Source organism: Sciurus vulgaris, assembly GCF_902686455.1.
Source record: "Sciurus vulgaris genome assembly, chromosome: 7".
In the NCBI taxonomy this organism is placed as follows: domain Eukaryota; kingdom Metazoa; phylum Chordata; class Mammalia; order Rodentia; family Sciuridae; genus Sciurus; species Sciurus vulgaris.
The window spans coordinates 64,873,457-64,891,990 of NC_136467.1; the positions used below are offsets into that span (position 1 = coordinate 64,873,457).

Here is an 18,534-nt window from a genome sequence, read left to right on the forward strand (position 1 = left end):
TAATATTCTATTCTGTGTGCCATCAAAATCTCAAGATAGAATAAAAGTATAGTACAGTATTCTAGGTATGTTCTTCAGTTTTCCTTTTTGTTTTGTAGTTCAGGGATCAAACCCATGGCCTTGTATGTGTTAGGCAAACATTCTACCACTGAGCTACATCTCCAGCCCACCTCAGTAGTATTTTCTAATTACTATTTCACCTTTCATCTTTTTAGCTTAGTATTATAACTATTGTATTTTATGTCTATAGTTTTATTTTCTTGTTTCTAGTATTAAATTAATAATTTAGTTAATTTAATAAATGTTAATCTAATTATAGTTAATTTAACTATAATAAAAATATTCTTATTTTTCTATTTTGCTTAAAACTTGATTTTAATGGCATTTATGCCTTTATTTTGGATGTTCTCCACATACATATTGTAATGTTTTTGGACAGTTTTATAATTTATTTGCTTTATGCAAACTCATTCTAATTGTTAATTTTTTTTTTTTTTTTTGGGTGCTGGGGATCGAACCCAGGGCCCTGTGCTTACAAAGCAAGCACTCTACTGATTGAGCTATCTCCCCAGCCCCTTGTTAATTTTTTTTTTAACACTAGATTTCTTTTTGTGTTAAATTGGTTTGTAGGCTCACTGAGAGTAGATTTTTGTTTGTTCATCCTCGTTGTCTTTGCCCCTCCTACCGCTCTTTGCCTCCTCTGCCACTAGCATTGCCTTCCTTTTCTTCTTTATACTTCCTCTTCTTTCTGCCTAATAATTTAAAATTTACTCTTGGGCTCAACATAGCCCTTGAAGTTGGATTTGGAGATCCAGTCTCTTAATGGGTCACAATTATTGTTGCCATGGATTTGGGGATGTGATAGAGTCTGTGCAAGGCTTATCTCAGCTTCAGGTTCCAAGGCAGTGGCTCTGTTCTGTTGTAGCCTTAGGCAACATTTGCTCAAGGGAAGGCCAGCTATCCTTAAACAATGAGATTGGCTCCTGTGTTTTTCAAGAAATACTTAGTTCTCTTTACCCTTCAGGGCTGAACTTTTTCAGATTTACAAATCTGTTTTTCCTTTACCTATTTTATGTTTCTGTTCCATTTTTTTGCTCTGTGGGATTTGTTTTGTATTATATCCTACTTTTGTTTTTGTTTGGTACAGTTTTTTTCTCTTTTATATTTTGTCAGTATATTTGCAGTAGAGGCAATTTCTGGATTATGAATGAACTGATTCATCATTACTAAGTAGACATCTCTATAAATCCTCTTGTTCTAATTTTTTTTTTTTTTCTTTTTCTTGACGGTTTCCTGTTCCATGCTTGCACATAAATTTTCTTCTTACATCTTAAGGTTATTTTTAAAAAATTATCTATCTTTGTTTCCTTTCTTTCATACTGGGGATTGCACCCAGGCCCTTGCACCTAGTAAGCAAAACTCTACCCTGGAGTTATCTCCAGCCCTTTTTTATTTTGAGATACGGTCTCACTGAGTTGCAGAGGCTAGTCTTAAACTTGTGATCCCCTTAACTGAGCCTCCCAAGTAGGTAGGAATATGGATATGTGCTATCATGCCTGACATCTTGAGGTTTAAGTCTTCTGTTCTTTCTCACAGTAGTGCTTTTAGTAAGTCGCATTTCCTGTATTACCCTTATTTTGAATAAATCATACATCTTCATCCATTTGATTTTTCTCTTTCCTTTTAGTTTTTTAATGATGTCTATATTGGTAGCTCACATAGACTCAATCAAAGATTCTGTAAGTCATTGTAAGATATTTTTTTCAGCCTTGGGTAAAAGAAAAAAACATTATTTAATTTTTTCAGTAGTTTATTTAGAAGGCTGTAAGTAATTTGTATATGGTTGAGATGGAGCTGCCTGACACAAACAAATTAGAGGAGCAATTTGTTTTGAATTGGCACTGTGGTGCTTGCTTATAACCCCAGCGACTCTATAGGCTGAGGCAGAAGGATCACAAGTTCAAGGCTGTCCTTGGCAAATAAGCAAGACCCTCAGCAACTTAGTAAGACCCTTCCCAAAATAAGAAATAAAAAGATTGGGAATATAGCTAAGTGGAAGCTGTAAGCACAAATGACCCAAAAAAGGGGCAGACCTCAAATGGATCAGCAAGCTTTCTTTTATTCAGCAGTGGAGTTAGTCAGGCATCAGAGGGGCTCATTTTCCTGGTGGAAAATGGCTGTCAGTTAGAGGAGCTTTGAGTTTTATAGGTTGCAATGAGAGTGAATTAATCATTGGAGACTGAAGCAGAAGGTATTGTTTTGGGCAGTCAGGAAAAAAGTTGTAAAAAGTCTGAAACTTGTTACTGAAAGGGATGAAAGTTCACTATCATCCTCCTCAGGGACGCATTATTACTCAGAGCTTCACTACTTTTTTCTCCTTCCAGGATTCAATAATGGGAAAGGGTAAAGATCCAGGGCCCAGTGTTTCAGTATCCGCCTCCTCCCTTTAGGACTCACTGTTGTTGGGAAGGGATGACAGTTTGCTTTTTTTCCCCTGGGGCCCATTGTTACTGGGAAAGGATTTACTAGGAGAAGATCAGAGTGAGTCCTCCTCCCTTTTCCTCCAGGTCAGACAGTTTTGGGGCATTGTCATTTCCCTGTCCTGTTGGTTGTCATTTTCCATATCCTTCAGAAGCACCCCCAGCTTCAATCCCCACTACCAAAAAAAAAGAAATTTGGGTTTCAGAGATTTTAATTCATGATCTACTGACTTCATTACTTTGGGCCTGAGGTGTGACAGAACATCATTGTGGAAGGTTGTAGGGATGGAAAGCTGTCAGCTTCTGGCAACTGGGAAGAAAGAAAGAATGTGTGAAGAAGCCAGCTGGGGTCAAGATTTAGTCACCAAGGATATGCCCCCATGACTCTTTCTTCCAACTGTGCCCCACCTGCCTTTACTTTCCAATTCCTCCCAGTAGTCCATTTAAATGATTAATTCATCACATGAATTAATCCACTGATGAGATTGGAGCCCTCATGATCCTGTCACTTCCCCAAAACTCCACTTCTGAACATGACTGTGTTTAATACATGAGCCTTTGAAGGACATTTCAGATCTAAACCATAACAGGCAGAGCCATTGTGGAGGCTATTTCTTGTTCAGGAATGGTTTCCCATTTATGTATATGCTTTGAAAGCCACAAACTGCCCCCTCATTCTGTTCACCACTTTGCTAGTGAAGGTCCCCAAAGGATTCCTCTCCTAGTCATCTTCCATTTCACTGACCTTCCTTCATATCTACATCATAAGCGTAGTGTCGTGCAATTTTGCTTCTTACAATGCCAATCATGGAGGCCCAAGTAGGGTTGGAATTTGTGTCCATCTTGATTTCTGTCCTTGTCTGATCTAGAATGTAAGTGCCATCTACCACATTCAGAAAGGGAAGCTCACCAGGGTAGTGATCAAAGTGTTTTCAACATCTTGATGTTATTTTATGGTACTTAGCAAAAGAATAACTGTAAGAAAGTTACTGAAGGGTTTCTTATAGATTAGATTCACTAACAGTTGAGTTCACATTTTTTTAGCAATCAGGGACTCACATTAGTACATTATTAGGATGGATACTTATCATGAATTATGAGGAATAGTGCTTAGAATCTGAAGACCTGGATTGATGTCAGTGTCAGCTTGTTCTTCAGTTTTCTCAGGAATAAAATGCAATGCATATCTGTTGCAAGTTCCTTAACAGTGTTATTGTATTATCAAATGGTATATATGATAATGAAATAGTTGTAAATTTGTCTTGATCATAAATATATTCTTATTTCTTTGTATTAAATTTTGACAGAATTAGTTCTCTAACTTAGAACACATTCTAGATTTAGTTGTTACGGCAAGATTGCAATAAATCACTAAGTGATCTTAAAGCAGGAGATAGAACCGTTTTCATTAAGGAGCTGGTAATCCAAATTCACCAGCTGGTAGGACAGAGGGGCAGGCCGCAAGTCTACACCATTCAACCCTCTCCAGGAGTTAGAGTATACCTTTTATACTATAAGTACAGCATGTCAGTACATTAATCATAAGTGACTATTGCTATGATTCAAAACTACAAACAAACATAATGAGATCTAGAATCATAAGCAAAAGGGGAAGTGGGTCAAAACGACCCTTGTTGAGTACAAGTTAAACTATGGTTAAAAACATCTAGACAAACATTCTCTGACAGGGTACATCATCCAAGAAAAATGGGAACCAAAAAAGAATAATTTTACATTGTATAAGAACAGAAACATTGGTGTTTCTAAGCAAGGTGTGCTAAGCAGGATCAATATGGCAGAGGCAGTTTTCTCATGGGAGAAGCATTTCTTACAAGACAAGGAGTCTTGGGATAAAATGGAGTCTGTTTGGTTATTGCCCATATGGCCTGGCCCATAACATTCTCCCCTTTTTCTAGAAACAATCAAACCTGTAATTTATCCTCAAAATTAGATACAGGGTTGTAATGGCCATCCATATACATTAACTTGACTCATGAAATACATTGTTTTAGCAGCTCAGGCCTTATAACATAGTCCAAGCAAGAGAAGAAACCATGACCAACATTTTTCAGTCCCCTCTAGCTGGGGGTTAGTCCTTTCTGGAACCTTCAACATAGTCTCCTGGCTGGAATGGGTGTTGGAAATCAGTAGTCTCTTGGGGCTGGTTCTCTCATAAACTGAACTTTAAGTTGAACATGTTGGAAAGACTTAGCAACAATTGGAGCTGGAGCAGGTTACCTTGGTTAGGGTATAGAAAGGGCTCTGGAGGCGTTAACGTTTTAATCTCCCAGAGGTGGTCTCCAACTTTCTGGACCCAAATCGTCCTCCGTTCTGTGCTTTGACCCAATTACATATCTACACTGATTGTATTTTTTTCCTCTAATTTTAGGGACTTTTTACTGTTGTAGAGATAAGGGTGATGACTGCTCTTGCTGCTTTGAGCTGAGAGGGGGCAGTTGGGGTGGCGCAAGCAGTTTGGAGTCCCCTTTTAGAAATTGGGTCTGCTAAGAGGTAACAATCTGGTTCTCTGAAAGAAACAAAAAGACATGAGTACTGAAATGAGATTAATACAAAATAAATGTTGTAGCATCTGGAACATGTCAGTGAATATCATGAAGATTATAGAAATCAATAATCTCTTACCAGGAGGTGGAAGAACTGAGCCATTGTTCCCATAACAAGGCCTAACAAAGCCTGACAAGGCTGGAGAGGATAAGGCCTTTAATTTGTAAATCTTTAACATTTTTGTAGTTATCAGGAATGTAAACACTATATTTAGTTAAATTATCTAGTGCCATCTGATTTTTATAGAATATCTTTTTATTGGCATGACCTCTGTGCTTAGTAGAGATCCCTTTATCTTTGTTACTTAGGGCTGGAGAATCATATTAGCAAATATTGATTAAGCCTACCTGTGTAGGAGGTTAGGAAGATCTGTAGGCCTTAACGTGACTAAAAACTTCTGACTCTGGCAGTTTCTCTTGAGAGTTATCAGCCACTCCTGTCTGAGAATATGTCTTTTGTTGCCTTCAGTCCTACTTATTCTTGGGGGGCTAACACAAGTGTACCTTAAGTTACATTAAAATAGCTACAGTTTTTTTGGTTTTTTTGTTTTGTTTTGTTTTGTTTTTAATGTCCAGGAATGGCTATGTTTTGGTTTTAACTGTTTTTTGCTAGGTGTTTAAGATCAAGCTGGTTGAATTGACCTTGTTCTTATGTATTGTTGAGAGTCAACTGAGTTCTCTTGGGGGTTATTCTTGGGGAACTTTTGAGCGGCCTCTTAGCCATCTGTGATAAAACTGGTCAAGGTCTCACTGACCATGTGGCTTCCCTTGAAAGCATCAGGGATGTCTCCCCTTTCCAATGACTCTCCTCTTTTGCAGCATGTGCACTGATGGGCTTTCTTATAAGGGTTCCAGTAATCTCCCTGATCGGGAAGTCATGTGACCCAGAATTGCAAAGCTCTTCCCCTTGTTCCCTGGGTTCAAACTAACTCAGAGGGCAAGAGCCAAATACTGGTTTTCATGGCCCTTTTATCTTAATTTTAATCTTTAGGTCTTGGTCTTAGACATCCAGCAAGCCAGTCTTATCAGTCTTAAAGTAAGAGGATTGGGCTTTAACTCTAATGTTTATAACATCATAGTTATTTTAACCCCTTTTATTTACTACCTGTTTATAGATGATGGCCTAATATACTTTTGTAAGACTTTAACAGATAGTAAAGTTTATAAGGAAAACTCAAAATGAAATTAACAAGTAAAAATATATTTAGTTTGTACATAATTTTTTTTTTTATTTTTAATTTTTTTTAGAGTTAAACAATTGCTTTTGACAAACCAAAGGTGAGGTGGAGGTGCACCGTTCCAGGAGGTACTGCAATACGAGGTCAATGTGTGGAGTAGATGGAGCAAGCTCCAATTCCATCTCCCTACTCCAAAAATCCATTTAATATATTGTCCTCGGTAGAGGGTATATCCGATATTTAATTCATAAGAACAGGTACTACACTTGATCTTGGCCAAAGGGCTGAGAAGTGATTTTTATACATATTTTGAAACTTGACTGAGTTATACATTATATCCCCTGTTTGAGATCACAATAATTTTTACAATGAAAAATAATCTTTTGAATACAACTTTAAATGAGTAGAAGTTGGAGCCATTGTAACATGTAGTAAGGTGAGAGGCAGAGCCTTAGGTGGGACTCTTTACAAATCTTAGGTAAATCGTTTTCATTTTGAAACTGATCTTTGTTTCTTTTTTAAATATCATTTTATAAAGTTTACAGCTATTGTTCCTTTCTTTTTTTTTGGCGGTACTAGGGATTGAACCCAGGGCCTTGTGCTTGCCAGGCAAGGACTTTACCAACTGAGCTACATCCCCAGCCCCAGATATTTATTCTGGAGTCTATATGAATGTTAATAAACACAATATGACATTACATCTAAAACATGAATCAAAGACTGAGAGAGCTTTTAATTTTTGTGTGGACAAAAGTGACAAAATAGTTTTTTTTAATGTTTTACATTATTAACTATTAAATAGATCAGAGTGTTATTTTCTTTTTTAAAATACCTTTAAATTTTTATATCCTAGGGTAAAAGATTCTGTTACTGCAGCTGGGGTTATGGCTCAGTAGTAGAGCACTTGCCTAGCACATGTGAGGCACTGGGTTGAATCCTTAGCACCACATAAAAATAAATAAAAATAAAGATGTCCACCTACAACTAAAAAAGTATTTAAAAAAAGATACTATTACTGAAAACTTTATTTGGGAAAACACCAACTTGATAAAATGCTCCTTTAAATCTTTTAAAGACTTATATATCTGGAAGATGTGAACACATTTAATATACAGAGAAGAGTAATAGCATCATATTACATTTATGTTTTTATATTAACCAAGTTTAACTTTTAAAGAAAAATTTGGACTCTGTAATGTAGTATAATACTCTAAAATAACAGTAGTTGTTTAACCAGAGTTGTACAAATCCTAATTTTTCTAAGACTAGTTGCTCTAGAGAATAAACTTAACAGACACAATAATAAGAGTAATGTTTTAAGAAATACTTGTCATTTTAACATAAAGACTGAACTTTGGTTTATATCAGTACATTAATATTTGACCTTAGGGAAAAACCTTGAATAGTTTTAACTGTTGCATTACTTATATATATACACACAAACCTTTTAAAATTTACTCTTAATTTACACTCCTTTTTATCATTTAGTTAGACCCTCCTGTTTACTTAGATGTATTACAACTTTATTTTATCATTTTTTTTACCTAGAAACATTTTTTCCTTTTACTAAATATATTTTTATACCTAGAACCTTTTAATTTTCTTTCCAATATGTTGACTCTCCCTTTTAAAATTTAAACTCTGAAACACCCTTGTAAATTTCTGAATTTAGATAAGTTAGTCCATTTTAATAAGATGAAATACTTTGTTATTTATAGTACTATATTTGAAATACAGTTGAAACTTGGACCCTTTATATAGAATTATACCTCTTGAGACATTTAGTAACCTTGTTTTCAGTGGTGGCACAAAGTAATTTAAAACCCTTTTTTATTTACCAATTTATGAAAACAAGAGTAATGTCTTAAGTATGTTACCCTATGGAATTTAAGGAGTTAAGAGTACTTGATGTTATATTTAATAGTTAGCATTTTAACTCTGTAAACCAATCAAATGTCTCTAAAAAGCACACCCATGATCAATCCCATACATGTCAAATCTAATTTATTTATTTTTAAAAACCAAGATATCAGACAAGTGTATTGGGCAGCATTAGCCATTTCTTCCCTGTTAAAAAAATTCTAGAAACAATGGATACTAGACATTTTATAGACAATAACATTTTATTATTTTTTAGCCCCCTGGAAACAAAACCGTGTTAGTAACTTGAAAGGCATACTTTTGTTTACCCAATTTAAATTGAACCTTTTAAAACATGTGAATCAAAGGCATTTGGATCAATTTTTTTAAAATTTTAATTTATGAGTTCATATGCCAATTTTGGTACCAAACATGTATACATGACACCAGTGTATGTACACATAAAACAGACAAAGACTTACAGCTTATATATTTTTCAAGCCTATTAGATTGAGAGTTAACCCTTGTAAATTGGCCTCTGAATGAAACAGAGTGTAAAGAAAACCTTTATAGTTGGATAAAATAGGTCTAATATGGAAAAATAAAATTAACCTAGGCATGCCAGATCTACAGTCATAAGCAGAAGGGGAAGTGGGTCAAAATTTACAGTCATAAACAAAAGGGGAAGTGCCTTGTAGTTGAGTACAAGGCAAAAAATGGTTACAAACGTCTAGATAAACATTCTCTGACAGGGTACATCATCCAAGAAAAATGGGAACCAAAAAGAGAACAATTTTACGTTGTATAAGAACAGAAACATTGGTGTTTCTAAGCAAGGTGTGCTAAGCAGGATCAATATGGCAGAGGCAGAGTTTTCTCATGGGAGAAGCATTTCTTACAAGACATGGAATCTCAGGGTAAAATGGAGTCTGTTTGATTATTGTCTATATAGCCTGTTCTATAACTTAGCATCATTTACATTTAAGGCAATATGTTCATTATATCATTTGAATTTATTGTAGACTATTGTTTAGTGTTACTCAAATCAACTAAATATTTGCTGATGGTATGAATAGCACATGATCTTTTTATTTAATTACACAGGAAGTATAATTGTCAAATCCTTAAAAGAAATACATTGACTGAGAGATTAGTTTATAGTCCTGTATTTTAATATAGACACTTGTTTTTCTTTTAATGTTTTAAGATAGATAAATCACAGGAATTTTGGTTTGAATGCTGTCCTTATATTATTTGAATGACCTTGCAAATTATTTAAATAATCCTTCAGAGCCCTCATATATATGCTGGAGAAAATAATTGTTGTTTGGGAATTATGTGACTTAAAAATATGTAAAACTGCTAGTACTATGCTTGACTTGTAGTAGTGGCATAATAAATGATAGCCATTTTGTTCTGAGTATGCACTTAAGAGTTCATCCTCAGTAGAACAGGAATCACGTTTTGTCTTTCTGCTTAGTTGAAAAAAATAGTGAATTGAATCATTGACTCCTTATTTCAAAGTGATTTTAAATAACATTGTTGATGAACCATGCAATGATTAGTCTTTTTTCCTTTCCTGTTTTGTTTTTAAATCATAGGGCACCTAGATTTAAAGGTTTCCAACAACAGGACAGTCAGGAGCTTCTTCATTATTTGCTGGATGCTGTGAGGACAGAAGAAACAAAGGTCAGGTTTCTTAATATTGATCACGTATTATCTTTAAAAAGAGGATACAAACTGAAAACTGGTTTCTACTGTAATTTTAAAATACAGCGAGGGCAAGGGATGCAGCTCTGTGGCAGAAATTTTGTCTGGTGTGTCTGGGTTTGATCCCCAGCACTGTAAAATAAATACAGTGAAAAGTAATTTGATTTTTTTATCTGTATATTCTTTTTTTTCTCCTTTCTCCTATTAAGATTATTTTCTTTTATTCTTTCATTGTTCTGTTATCCTATATTAGTTCATACTCTTTGGTTGTAAATAAATCAATTCAAACTAATTTAAAGAACAGAGAATCTTTTTTTTTTTTTTTTTTTTTTATTGTAAACAAGTGGGATATATGTGATTCCTTAGAAAACTTGGAATGGAACCACCATTTGACCCAGCTATCCCACACCTTGGCCTATACCCAAAGGACTTAAAATCAGCATACTACAGAGATACAGCCACATCAATGTTCATAGCTGCTCAATTCACAATAGCCAGATTGTGGAACCAACCTAGATGTCCTTCAATTGATGAATGGATAAAGAAACTGTGGTATATATATACAATGGACTATTACTCTGCCATAAAGAATGATAAAATTATGGCATTTGCAGGCAAATGGATGAAATTGGAGAATATCATGCTAAGTGAGATAAACCAATCTCTAAAAACCAAAGGTCGAATGATATTGCTAATAAGTGGATGAGGACACATAATGGGGGGAGGGAGGAGTTAGTGTTAGGGTTAGAGTCAGGGTTAGGGAGGGGGGCAAGAATGGAGGAAAGAAGAACTGAATAGAGGGAAAAGAGGGGTGGGAGGGGTGGGGGGAAGGAAAACAATAACAGAATGAATCAAACAACATTACCCTATGTAAATTTATGATTGCACAGATGGTATGCCTTTGCACCATGTACAAACAGAAACAACATGTATCCCATTTATTTACAATTAAAAAAAAATGGGATACGTGTTGTTTCTGTTTGTACATGGAGTAACAGCATACATTTGCATATTCATACATTTAGAGTAATGATGTTTGATTCATTCCGTTATTTTTTTCCTTACCCCCCACCCCTCCCACCTCTCTTTTCCCTCTATACAATCCCTCCTTCCTCCATTCTTGCCCCCCTCCCACCCCCCATTACGTGTCATCATCCGCTTATCAGTGAGATCATTCGTCTTTTGGATTTTTTAGATTGGCTTATCTCACTTAGCATGATATTCTCCAGTTTCATCCATTTGCCTTCAAATGCCGTAATTTTATTATTCTTTATGGTGGAGTAATATTCCATTGTATATATCACAGTTTCTTTATCCATTCATCAATTGAAGGACATCTAGGTTGGTTCCATTGTCTGGCTATTGTGAATTGAGCAGCTATGAACATTGATGTGGCTGTATCTCTGTAGTATGCTGATTTTAAGTCCTTTGGGTATAGGCCGAGGAGTGGGATAGCTGGGTCAAATGGTAGGTCCATTCCAAGTTTTCTAAGGAATCTCCACACTGCTTTCCAGAGTGGCTGCACTAATTTGCAGCCCCATCAGCAATGTATGAGTGTACCTTTTTCCCCACATCCTCTCTAACACCTATTGTTGCTTGTATTCTTGATAATCGCCATTCTAATTGGAGTGAGATGGAATCTTAGTGTAGTTTTGATTTGCATTTCTCTTATTACTAAAGATGGTGAACATTTTTTCATATGTTTGTTGATTGCTTGTAGATCTTCTTCGGTGAAGTGTCTGTTCATTTCCTTAGCCCATTTGTTGATTGGGTTATTTGTATTCTTGGTGTAGAGTTTTTTGAGTTTTTTATATATTCTGGAAATTAGTGCTCTATCTGAAGTATGAGTGGCAAAGATATTCTCCCACTCTCTAGGCTCTCTCTTCACATTGCTGATAGTTTCCTTTGCTGAGAGAAAGCTATTTAGTTTGACTCTATTCCAGTTATTGATTCTTGTTTTTATTTCTTGTGCTATGGGAGTCCTGTTAAGGAAGTCTGATCCTAAGCCAACAAGGTGAAGATTTGGACCTACTTTTTCTTCTATAAGATGCAGGGTCTCTGGTCTGATTTCAAGGTCCTTGATCCATTGTGAGTTGAGTTTTGTGCAGGGTGAAAGATAGGGGTTTAGTTTCATTCTGTTGCATATGGTTTTCCAGTTTTCCCAGCATCATTTGTTGAAGAGGCTATCTTTTCTCCATTGCATATTTTTGGCACCTTTGTTAGTATGAGAAAATTGTATTTATTTGGGTTTGTGTCCGTGTCCTCTATTCTGTACCATTGATCTACCTGTCTATTTTGGTGCCAATACCATGCTGTTTTTGTTACTATTGCTTTGTAGTATAGTTGAAGTTCTGGTATTGCGATACCCCCTGTTTCATTCTTCCTGCTAAGGATTGCTTTAGCTATTCTGGGTTTCTTATTCTTCCAGATGAATTTCATGACTGCTTGCTCTATTTCTGTAAGGTACGTCATTGGGATTTTAATTGGAATTGCATTGAATCTGTATAGCACTTTTGGTAGTATGGCCATTTTGACAATATTAATTCTGCCTATCCAAGAACATGGGAGATCTTTCCATCTTTTAAGGTCTTCCTTAATTTCTTTCTTCAGTGTTTTGTAGTTTTCATAGTAGAGATCTTTTACCTCTTTGGTTAGATGGATGCCCAAGTATTTTATTTTTTTTGAGGCTATTGCAAATGGAATTGTTTTCCTCATTTCCCTTTCAGCTGTTTCGTCGCTTGCATATAAAAATGCTTTAGATTTATGCGTGTTGATTTTATAGCCTGGTATTTTGCTGAATTCATTGATGAGGTCTAGAAGTTTTCTGGAGGAGGTTTTTGGATCCTCTAAATATAGAATCATGTCATCCACAAATAGTGACAGCTTAAGTTCCTCTTTTCCTATTCGTATCCCTTTAATTTCTTTAGTCTGCCTAATTGCTCTGGCTAGAGTTTCGAGGACGATGTTGAATAGAAGTGGTGAAAGAGGACATCCCTGTCTTGTTCCCGTTTTTAAAGGGAATGGTGTCAGTTTTTCTCCATTAAGAATGATGTTGGCCATGGGCTTAGCATAAATAGCCTTTATAATGTTCAGGTATGTTCCTACTATCCGTATTTTTTCTAGTGTTCTGAGCATGAAACGGTGTTGTATTTTGTCGAACACTTTTTCTGCGTCAATTGAAATAACCATATGATTCTTATCCTTAAGTCTATTGACATGATGGATTACGTTTATTGATTTACAAATGTTGAACCATCCTTGCATTCCAGGGATGAACCCCACTTGATCGTGGTGCACAATTTTCTTAATATGTTTTTTCTATACGGTTTGCCAATATTTTGTTAAGGATCTTTTCATCTATATTCATCAAGGATATTGGTCTAAAATTTTCTTTCCTTGATGTGTCTTTTCCTGGTTTGGATATGAGGGTGATATTAGCTTCATAGAATGAGTTTGGTAGCGTCCCCTCCTTTTCTATTTCCTGGAATACTTTGAGAAGTATTGGAATGAGTTCTTCTTTGAAGATCTTGTAGAACTCGGCTGAGAATCCTTCTGGTCCTAAGAACAGAGAATCTTAACTGGGCATGGTGGCATATGCTTTTAGTGTCAGCTACTCAGGAAGCTAAGGCAGGAGGATGGCTTGAGTCCAGGAGTTCAACGCAGCCTAGGCAACATAGTAAAATCCTGTCTAAAAGAAGCAGGGAAGAGGATCTTTAAAAATCCATGCCAAAGAAGATAAAGCTGAGTGATGTAGAGACGGAAAGTTATCAAGAATCTAGGAAATATTTATATTATTTCACTTGTTTCTTTGGCTCTATAGATTTTCTTCATTTTTCTCTCTGCAGACTGAGTGGTTTTTGTGCTTCTCTATCTGAATGAGAGCACATAATCATCATAATTTGCATGTTGCTATTTGACATATTGAAAACTAAACTGATCATGACTCCTACTTCTAAATTCCCAGTGGAGTAAAACTTCATTATTCCATTCTGGACTCAGTTCCACTTGGATTAGTTACTTGTGGCTAGGAGAATAGGATTTCAACCTTGTGAATTGGGGAACTTTTCTCAGAAAAGAAGAAAGAGCTCATGAATAGATTCTTCAAGTAATGATTATTGTGGTCCTATCCCTTGATTAATTGGTCATTTATTGACTTTGATATTAAGTTTTAGTAAAATTCTTTTTTTCCTTTTTTTTTTTGGTGCTGGGGATTGAACTCGGGGCCTTGTGCACGTGAGGCAAGCACTCTACCAACTGAGCTATATCCAAATCCCCAGGCACCACCCCCTTTTTTTTTTGAACCAGGGATTGAACCTGGGTTACTTAACCACTGAGCACATCTCCAGCCTTTTTCTTGTTTCTTGTTTTGAGACAGATTCAGATATGCTTAGGGAATCTCTAAATTGCTAAGGCTGGCCTTAAACTTGCCATCCTCCTGCCTTTAACCTCCCAAGTCACTGGGATTACAGGCATGTGCAACCCTACCTGGCTCCAGCCTTTTCTTATTTTAAGACCGGGTCATGCAGATTTTTGGAGGCTGGCCTTGAATTTGCTAATCCTCCTACCTATTCTCTTGAGTAGCTGGGTAATTATAGACGTGCACTACTGGCCATCTATCCTTTCTTTCCTTCTTTGCTTGCTAGCTTTTCTTCTTTCCCCTCCCCTCCAACTCTCTTCCGTCTCTTTCTTTGCCAGGGATGGAACCCAGGGCCTTGCACATGCTAGGCAAACATTCTACCACTGAGCTACATTCCCAGTGCCCCACACCATTTTTTAGAGCCTACTTTGTTTGAATTGTAATCTTGAACTCTTAATGGCAGGTTTTCTATGGAAAGAGAATTAGCATTCTAATATTTTATTAAAAATTATCTTAAAAAATAAAGAATGAGTTGATCTCTCCTTTCTGCTGAAAAAGTACCAGAAAACAATATGTATTACAATTCTGTTCTTTAAGTGGCCCCCTTTGTTGCTTTCATATTAAGTTAACTAAATTCAGCTTTTGGAAGTATCACTCCTTACTACCACCTCTCTACTTTCATATGTTTTGATATCAAACCCTACTGTCTTCATTTAAATTTATGTCATTATCTATCACCCTTCTTGGTTATGAACTCCTCAGGATGATACTGTGTATTGTCTACATCCCACTTGCCTCACATGGAGTTGTGTCAAGTTTTGTTCAGTGAGCAGTCTGCGCTTAACCCTAATTACAGTTTGTTTTGAGGATTTGAACTTGGAAGAATTGGAAAGAAAAAAATAATCTCTTAAGTCAGTTTTATGAAATAGTTTCCTGGGGAATTTTCAGTTATTTTGAATATGTTGTGATTATTTACTTAAAAGTAAATAATATCTTCATTTTGTCTTACCTGCATTTTTTAAAAGGTCATTTAAGAGATTTATACTTAGTTAGGTTTTGGGGACATTAGCACAATCCCTCTCAGCTAATATTTGATCATATTTTCCTAGAGCTAGGACAGTATACTTTTTTTTTTTACATGGTGGTCATGAATCAGTGTAAACAGACTACAAATTCCTTTTTGCATTGGTTTTCTCTGTTCATATTACAAATAAAACAATAAAATTTATCCCCATCTTTTTTTTTCAAAATTAAATTATTGTTTGACCTGCATGGTGCATTGGGATGCACAGGATGCACAGTATCTTAAAAACTTAGACAATGCACATTGGTTTTGAAAGCTCAATCATTTTTTCCACTAGTTGAGGGTTTTAGATGGTGTGGCAAAATTAAATGTCAAGTCTGTGGATATATTCAATCTTTTAAGCAAGAACAGTTGTGGTGGTCAGTTACAGCGAGTACTGAGGCAGGAGCTGCATTGTCTGGTCTGGGAACACCACAGCTGTTAATCGTGGCATGGTTGGAGCTTGCCACTGCCATGTGCTTTTCATTAAAGGAAGGCTACAGTGTTAGGTCTGCCACCAGATTCTTTTAGTAATGATTAGAAACTACTGACCTCCTTTCATATTGTTTCATGGAAGTCTTTTCTTATGACTATAAAGTTGAGGAATATACTCTTGCAGCATTGAACATAGTACTAAAGGGATAATTCAAGCAGAAATTACATACTTTGTGTAAATAAAATCACATATACTAAAATCAGTTCTTTTATAGAAGTCTTTTCAATGTGTAAATTTGTCCTTTGCTTTTTTCCTTATTTAAGTTCTCATCAAATTAATTTTACATTTTTAATATATTTTCAAAGCTATCACCTTACTATGTTGTTGGATAGGATTATTTTAAAGGCAGTATCTCAGTTGACTTAAACTATACATTATTTGCATTTTTTGTTTTTGAAAGTAGTTTAAGATTTGAAATAGTTGAACCTTGATACTTCTAATTAATTATTTTGCTGTACTTGTTAGAAGCTCCCTTATCAGTCTCTTTCCTTTAACCTAAGTGGGTCAAAACTTGGGTCCTAACAATGCGGGATTGTGTTGACATCTAAACCCATTTACTTTATTCAGCTTGATGAATGACTTTAACTCTTAAACAGTTTAGAGCAGAAAATATAAATTTGGAGTTAGGGTGCAATAAAAAGCCCAATATTTAAAAGTAAATAATTTAAGCAATTGCACTATATTTAACTCCTCTTTTAAAGTAATATCACAGCTTTTATTTTGTGTGTGTGTGTGTGTGATTTTACATTTCAGAATGTAACAAAGGCTAATTAAATCATTGAAAATCATATGAATTAATAAAATGTTTAAGTTCTAAAATAAATTTGAGTTAGAGGTCTTTGTTTTTAATTATACTAAAGGCTATTTATAGTCATATTAAATATATACAGTTGAACATTGGTATTTATTGTAATTTTTCATTTAAGCCCGTCAAACATTTTTCTGTTATGGAACTCATACCATTGTAATTTGTTTATTTTAGTTGAATAAATTCTTTTTTCAAACTGTAAAAGTTAATGTCTGAATTATATTGTTTTAACTTTATTGAGTCTAAATTGGAAGTTTTTTCAATATTTTTTAGCTTCCAAGAGACATTTTATTGTTTATATCTCAGGGTAGCATATGGTGGTATAATTGCTTCATGTTTACTTTTTACCCTACTTATAAATATTTAAATGTCTTAAATCTTGCATTAACTTTCAAAATATACCTAATGAAAATAGTGAGCAGTTATAGGACATATAATGTACTAATCATAAGCCATTTGATTAATGCAACTGGGTTTCACAATTATTGACATTAAAAACTTACTATGAAAAACGTTTCATACACAGAAGAATGTATTTAAATGTACAATTCAAAGCACAATAAGAAACAACCTACCACTGCCACTACTCTCCACCACCCCTGAATTTAAAAATGAAGCTGCCTATTCCTTTGTAAATATTTACTCTTTCCTCCTCAGAAGTAGCTACTATTTTGACTTAAAGAAATTGTTTCATTGCTATTTCTCATAGTTTTGAAAGCTACCTGTGTACTCTTAAACAATAGAAATTGTTTAGTTTTTCTAAACTGGGTAGCAAGCCTAAACCTATTGCGATTATTGATTGACAGCTCCTTAAAGAAGATCAATTTGAGAATGTCTCTGGAACATATCTGGCTTTGACTTTCCAGAGGTTGTAAGTGCTCTTTGTGGGGAAGTCAGTGGGCAAGATCATCAAAGTGTTTTTAATCATGTTTATTAAAAGTCAGAGCATCTATTAGTGGTGTAAGAGAGGCCAATACTAACTCTGTAGTTAGAGGTTGGCTACTCTCTATTTTCTCCTTCTGAGTTCATCATGGCCTACCCCATTGCTCTTAAAAGTAGGTCAGAATAAAACATGTCTGATAGCGTAATGCGGGTCCTTTGCCAATCCAGACAATAGGACATGGAGGGGAGAATAAGAACATGAGAGTTTATTCTCCATGTATTTTGTTCTCAGATTAAAATCAATAGCAGGTGTTGCTCTGGAATTTCTCCTAACCTTGCTCCTGGGGATTTCTTTTGCCTTTCCTATGTGTTGGTCCTGCTGCTATTGTATATTTTGTGGTTTATCTTTTCTTGGCCTGTGCCTCGAACGTGTTGTGCCCCCAACCCCCTGACTCTCTTTCTCTTTCTTTATTCAAAAGGTGGCATATACTAGGTATGGGTTGAGCATCCCTAATCCAAAATTTGAAACAGTTCTGGTTCCAGGCATTTTGGATTAGAGGTATTCAACATGTATACACCTTTCTCCATTTTTGTCTTTTTTCACTTAATGCATTATAGTGATCTTTCCATAGCAGAAGGTAGGAAGTTTCCTTATTTACTTTTTAGCTTAATATATTTAACCACAGTCCTTTATTGATAGATTTTTTTTTTCAGTGTTTTTGCATTTTGAACAATGCTGAGTAATGTACATGTTATCTGTATGTGTGTAAGAATATCTGTAAATACAGAAGAGAGATTGCTGGATCAATTGATATATGCACTTATAATTTTGGTAGACATTATCAAATTGCCCTCTATAGATAAGGGCTATACAATTTCCATTTCTGTCAGCAATATACCATAGAAAAGATTGTTTCTGCCGAGCCTTATCTTTCTCAAATTTTTGAAATTTGGTTAGTCTGATAGATGAAAAATAGTATCTGTGGGTAGTTTTAGCATGCATTCCTTTTCACCTTTTTTTTTTTTTCCCCTCCCCCAGTGTTTGCTGATTTCTAAACTTTTTATGTATAGGAAGAAACTGTGTGTCCAAATTGGGCTGGCTGACTTTCTCTCTCTCTCTCTCTCTCTCTCTCTCT

The 18,534-nt window shown here is 35.3% G+C and overlaps 1 protein-coding gene across 1 annotated transcript in view; it reads left to right on the plus strand.

Moving 5' to 3' along the window:
* Positions 1–18,534, plus strand: part of USP45 (ubiquitin specific peptidase 45) — a 78,885-nt gene that overhangs the window by 36,262 nt on the left and 24,089 nt on the right. The window contains 1 exon segment of the mRNA XM_079148643.1: positions 9,684–9,771. Coding sequence (XP_079004769.1) covers positions 9,684–9,771 — 88 coding nt within the window.